At 48.6% G+C, this 6,667-nt stretch overlaps 1 protein-coding gene across 1 annotated transcript in view; it reads right to left on the bottom strand.

Annotated features, from left to right (window-relative positions):
- RUSF1 (RUS family member 1) overlaps positions 1-6,667 on the bottom strand; it is a gene marked incomplete in the record, with an annotated part of 14,084 nt that overhangs the window by 7,003 nt on the left and 414 nt on the right. The window contains 4 exon segments of the mRNA XM_014587689.2: positions 451-556; positions 643-675; positions 2,173-2,218; positions 6,417-6,531. Coding sequence (XP_014443175.1) covers positions 451-556; positions 643-675; positions 2,173-2,218; positions 6,417-6,531 — 300 coding nt within the window.

The raw sequence follows: 6,667 nt of genomic DNA, 5'->3' as shown, positions 1-6,667 counted from the left end.
CTGAACCCTCTTACACTACACTATAGGTCTCATTTGGAATACTTGTAGCTATCACCCCATAAATATTTGGATTACTATGTGTGGCTTCCTGTCAAAGATGGGAGGGCCCATGCTCTGTGCAAAATATGCAACAGGCACTTAATCAATATTTAAAAAAATAAAAGGTAGCCAGGAAGTTGGTCCCAAAATGCTGACACTGGACCACCCCTCGTACCTCTCAGCTTGGAACATCCTCGCCAGTCCCGTGGCTCCAGACACTGTCCTAGACTGACTGACTGGGGCACTAGAGGCTGGCTGGCTGGGGTGGAGGACCAGCAAACATGGTTGGGTCTGAGAAGAACTACCTGAACCTTCCCACTGTTCTAGAAGTACCTCAGTGCCTAGGTGAACCCACACGCGGCACCACCGAGGAAGGTGTCTGGGTCACAGGGGAGCCCCAGAGGTGGGTACCTTGGCCAGGTTGCTGGTACAGATGGTCATGGTGAAAAAGATCGGGTATATGGGAGCCATAATCTCGAGGAACATGGCTACATCATTGAGGATGTCAGCGAAAAGCCTGAGGGAGTGACCAGAGGTTAGAGGTCAGAAGTAAAAGAGCTTCACTCTAGAGGACTTTCCTCACCCAGCCCAGCCCCTCCTCACCTCCACTGCTTGGCATTACAGTCCAGTTTGCTCCTGTTGGGGACGAGAGGTTGGTGTAGTTCAGATTTGAGGAGAAAGCATATCCTCTGGGCACTGTGGGGAGTCCCACACTCCCAGTGACATGTATCCCTGCACTGTCACCATTAACTGGGAAGACCTTCGGGGACCATCCAGTGTTTCCACCTTTCTAACCCACCAAGGGAAAAAACCTGCCTGTGGCAGTTCCCCACTCTCTAGCTTTCCTTTGAGGAAGGGTACTCCTGGGTTCTGCCTCTCCCCTCTCCTTCCCACTTCATTGCGGGCACGCACAAGAAGTCCGTTCTGGGGGTTGGTAAACACTAGATGTAGGTAGCCCTGTGTGTTGCAGATGACTAGCCCAGAGAGTAGACACAATTCATCTGGATCATCACAGATCACATGGAGAGCGGAGCATGAAGTCCCAGAGAAGAGGTGGTCTCCAGTGTCCAGGCCTAGGACGCTTCTGATTCATGACACTGAATGGTGGTCCCTGTGTCAGGCGATGACTCTCTGGCCTGTGCAAAAACACCTGGGAACCACTTCTCTGAGGTCCTAGTAGCAGAAGATGCTATAGCCTCCAGCTCGGCCCAGAATTTGCTGCATTAACCCTGAGCCTAATTTCAAACCTCCCTGAGGGAAAGGAAGCCTTTCCAGGTGGGCTACCAGACACACAGGGAGCTCCTAAACACAGGGGCCTGGCCTAGGGTTCTGCCCAGTAAACCACTCTGATACTGGAAACAATAAATGCTTTAGGTTCTTTTTTTTAAAAAAAAAAAAACTTGATATAGGGCATGTGTACTCACCTGAAAGAAACAGAGAAAGAAAATGAGAAATCACCCTCAGGAGGGTGGCCATGTTGCAATCCCTTCTCCTCCATCTCCTCTTGGAATTTGGGGGCATGTATGCACACATGCCCTGCATATTTTTTTTTCCGGTGTTAAAGAATTATTTAACTTTATTTATTCATAATTTGAGCAGAGAGGGACAGAGTGAGACGGGGAGAATGAGGAAGCCAGCCGCCAGGTCCAGGACTTGAACCACGGTCAGCCATGTGGGAGTCCGGCACCCCTAACCACCATGCCACCTGCCGGCCCCGACCTGCATATTTTAGATACCTCCAGGTCTGGGACTTGAACCATGGAGTCACCCATGTGGGATCCAGCCACCCCCACCACCATGCCACCAACTGGTCCCAGGCTTCAGATTCAAATCCCATCTCACTAACTACAAGCTGTGTGGCTTGGGCAAGTAATCTCACTCTTCTAGGTGCCTCACATCTATAAAAATGCACACATCCAGTTGTGCCCGACAGTCTTACTGGAGAAAACCCACAGATGCTTGTGCAGTAACAGCGGCTGTTCCCTGAGCACTCTGGTGCCACACTATACATTAGACACTTCGCAGACTGCCTGGCTGAACCCTCACAACCATAGTTAATGGCTGATACTATTCTACCATTACTACTGATGGGGACAGTTGCCAGAAGTCTGCTCGCTGCAAAGACAAACTTACCCCTTCCACCAGGCAAAGACAATGCGGCCCAGCATGCCAGTTGAGTCTGCAGGAGAGAAGGCACAGGTAAGAAACAGGGGACAGGCCTGGGAGTCGTGGGGCCTGGCAGACTCCAGCACTAAACTGGCTGCTTCGCCCCAGGTCACTGCCCTTGGGGGCTCAGTACAGTCCCTTAAGTTCTGGGTAGACATGGATGCATGACGTGGTCAGAAGGGTCAGAAGTGCCTAGCCTTAGCAGTCTCTCACTATGTGCTCAAGACAATCAAATACCTGTGGACACTGAGCGACATGGGCAGCAGGTTCTTTGCAGTGTTGTTCATAATCGCCAAAAACTAAGACTAAACAAATGTTCACTGACAAGAGAACGCACAGATAAATTCTGGCACTTTCAGGCCAGCCTGTGGCCTGGTGGTTAAGGCAGCTAGATCTCACGTAACCAACCACACAGGCCTGGCAGTTTGAAAAATACACAGGGCATGTGCATACGCATGCCCGCATTCCTACAAAGAGGGATAGATGGGTAAGAGACTACAGTGTGATTATTCCCCATGGGCAGTGCTTTTCCCTACTCCTTCCCACCACCCCCATTTCTCTCAGGTGAACAAATGCACCCTCCAGCAAATTAAAAAAAAAATTCTGTGGCTGAATCCCACAAGGCGACTTCATTGTTCAAGTCCCAGACCTAGTGGCTTGAAAAACATGCTGGGTGTATATACATGCGTGGGTGCCCAAATTCTGAGAGGAGAATGGATCAGAAGAGATTGCAGTGTGGTCATTTTCCCTAGGTAGTGACTCTCACTTTCCTTCTCTTTCTCTCTCTCTCTCCAGCAAGCATATGCACCCTATAGCAAACTTTTTTTTTTTTTTTGGAGAGGTTTTTGCTATAGGGTACGTGTGCTCGCCAGAAAGACAGAGACAGAAAGAAAGTGAGAAATCACCCCCCAGGGGGGATGGCCACGCTGCAATCCCTTCTCCTCCATTCTCCTCTCGGGATCTTGAGCACGCACGCACACGTGCCTGCTGTGAGTTTAAGCCACTGGGTCCAGGACCTGAACCATGGTCAACTACGTGAAAGTCCAGCAACATAGCCATTATGCCAACTGCTGGTTCCAAATAAATACTTCTTTAAAAAAAAAAAAAAAAGAAGAAGAAGAAGAAGAAGAAGAAAGAAAGAAAGAAAACCAACAGGCAAGTCACAAAGGAAGAATGTTTTAGATCCAGACACCAGAAAAAAGAATAGATACAGTGGGCAGAGAACGCCAATTCGCCAGAACTTGAAGGCATGGCCCCTGAAGTGGGAGATGCAAGGAGAAGGGAAGCTAACCTGTGGGAGAGAGGGCTGAGAATTTCCCACAACAAATAAAGATGGCGCCTTGGCCAGTCCTCTCTATTCTCCACTGAAAGCACATGATCCACTCCTTGCCAGACCTCTTTCTCGGGCATGGAGGCCTTCTAAGAGACACGTTTATCCAATGTAAACTAGAAGAAACCTGCTAAGCACTCTGTGCCCAGAAATACCTATGCCTTTCAATCTTCACAACAATCCTGAGTTTGGGAGGGATCATTCCCTTTCACAGATCAAGCACCTGAAGTTCACGGAAGATATGTGAACAAAACTGGGATATCTTAAAAGAAAATCTGGATTTCTAGCTTTTCTGGAAGAACCCACAGACATGATAACACTGGGCATGCCTTCCCTCACTGGCACGACTGCTGGGGCTGAGCAACAGCTCCTCATGCAGAGAACTGTGCGTGTAGCACGCTCCCACCCTGCCCGCTCTGCCTCTCACTGCTGTCTGCTTTCTGGTCCTGGAAGTAACGCTCACCAGGGTGACTTTCCAGACCTCCTCCTTCCCATCTCTCTCTTTAATCCCTTCACTTCAAGTACATTACAGTCCACAGAACATCTTCGTTGTTCCATTTAAGATTCCTGTATTGGATCACCTCGGCAATTCTGAACATGGTAAGAACACTTTAACCAGCAGACAGGAAGCCCACCAGGCCAGGCCATTTTTCTTCCCTTTGTACATTCATATACAATCAGGCATATGTCGTCCTCGGGCCCGCTACCTTTCCATGGCAGAATCTGGAAGTCGGCAACAGGATGCTTTAAGGACACATACCCTCCCTGCCATCTGAAAGTCAATGCTGTCCACTGCAATAGAAAACGTTATTCTCACCTGCACTTCTTTGCCTCACAACTAGCTGAGTTGTAAGATCTAGAATCTTCTGAGACCTACTAAGGGATCGGCTGTCCACAAACTATACATAACTCCACTTTAAAATCCTAACCGGGAAGGGTATGGTAGTTAGAACAGAACACAGGAGTCTGTCTGTCTGCCTAGATCCAAATCCTGAGTGACCTTGGACAAGCTACTTAATTGCTCTGTGCCTCACTTTCTCCACCTGAAAAATGAATCAATAATGGCATCTAATATCACTGCTGCAGAGATCAAGATGCAAATTACGCGTAAGTGCGTAAAACGCCTGATTTACAGTAAATTGTCAAAATGTTAGCTACTACTAGCGTTTACTAGTTGTGGCGATTAACATCATGTTCCAGTAAGAGATCTTTAACTAAAAATGATCACATCAAAAAAATGCCAAGGGAATTTCTTATATGAACCTCTGCATGCAAATTTCCCATGTTTTAGGAAATGAGCATATAAAATCCTTTCTAATTAAGAGGTTTTCTTGGGACCAGCAGCATAATGGCTATGTCTCTGGACTCCCATGTAGTCAACCTTGGTTCGAGTCCTGGATCCAGTGGCTTAAACTCACACCGGGCACGTGTGCGTGCGTGCCCAAGATCCCGAGAGGAGAACAGAGGAGAAGGGATTGCGGAGTGGCCATCCTTCCTGGGGGGTGATTTCTCGCTTTCTGTCTGTCTCTCTGTGTCTTTCTGGCGAGCACATATGCCCTATAACAAAAACCTCTCTGGTAAAAAAAAAAAAAAAAAAAAAAAAAAAAAAAAAAAAAAAAAAAAAAAGAGGCTTTCTTTTGGGCCAGCAGGTAGCATGATGCTTAAAAGACTGGATCCCACATGGCTGACTGCATGGTTCGAGTCCAGGACCCAGAATGAAAAACATGCCAGGTGTGTGTGTGTATGTGTGTGTGTGTGTGTGTGTGTGTGCGTGTGCACGTGCGCGTGTGCACGGGTGCATGCGTGCCAAAATCCTGAGAGGAAACTGACAGAGAAAGAATTGCAGCATGGCCATTGCCCCTGGGGGATGACTTCTCTTTGCCTTTCTCTGTCTCTCTCCTGGCAGCCCACATGCCCTATGGCAACCCCCCGCCCCCCCAAAAAAAAAGAAAAAGAGAGAGAAAGAGAGAGTAAGAGCCGTGCGCGCGTGCACGGGTGCATGCGTGCCAAAATCCTGAGAGGAAACTGACAGAGAAAGAATTGCAGCATGGCCATTGCCCCTGGGGGATGACTTCTCTTTGCCTTTCTCTGTCTCTCTCCTGGCAGCCCACATGCCCTATGGCAACCCCCCGCCCCCCCAAAAAAAAAGAAAAAGAGAGAGAAAGAGAGAGTAAGAGCTGTGGGAGGTAAGACTGGGGTACAGGGCACTATTCAAGGTACTGGGGAGACTTGGCCCTTTTATCTGACCTAATCAGGAACGAGTCCACAAATATACATACATCTGAGACCAGCAAATGGCGTAATGGTTATGTTGCTGGACTCCCACATAGTCAACTGCAGTTCAAGTCCCAGACCTGGCAGTTTAAAATTCACTCATGTGTATGTGTGTGCCCAAAATCCTGAGAGGAGAATGGAGGGGAAGGGATTGCAACGTGACCATACCCCAGGGGGCCGATTTCTTGCTTTCTATCTCTCTGGTGAGCGCATGCACCCTATAGCAAAAATCTCTCTTAAAAAAAAAAAATATAGATAGGAGGCGGCAGGTGGTGTGGTGGTTAAAGGTGCTGGACTCCCACATGGCTGATCTCGGTTCGAGTCCCAGACCTGGCAGCTTGCTTTTTCACTTTCTCTCTCATTCTATTCCTCTATGGTCATATAAAAATAAATAAATAAATGGATAAAGATATAAAAGAAAGAAAAAAATTTTAAAAATATATAGAGATAAATAGAAACATATGTATCTATAGATACACACACACGCACACACACCAGAGCCCAGAGCTACAGGCCTGAAGGCTGGTATAGGAGGAAAGGACTCTGCAGAGGGAGGCCTGGCAGGGCTGAGAGCAGCAACAGGTGCGTTTCCAGGAGTTCAGCTCACCTTTCACAAGCCAGGTAGCTGTGGCAGCTGAAACGGAGGCTCTTGCATTCCCCACCCCTATGCCCAACAAGACCGCCTGGGTAGCCAGGGAGCCGGAGAGGCTGGAGGCAAAGGCCTAGAGAAGAAAAGAAGCGGGGTGAGGGGGTGCACAGGCGCACAGAGATCTACGTTCTCTCCCGGCTCCTCTTCTGCTGTGTGCCCTGGGACATGTCACAGCCCCGCTCTGGGGCTCAGTCTCCCGACTCCAATGC

This window comes from Tupaia chinensis, unplaced genomic scaffold (genome assembly GCF_000334495.1).
Source record: "Tupaia chinensis unplaced genomic scaffold, TupChi_1.0 Scaffold000231_1, whole genome shotgun sequence".
In the NCBI taxonomy this organism is placed as follows: Eukaryota; Metazoa; Chordata; class Mammalia; order Scandentia; family Tupaiidae; genus Tupaia; species Tupaia belangeri.
Note: the sequence above shows the minus strand (reverse complement) of the source record. Positions and strands in the feature narration are given on the sequence as shown.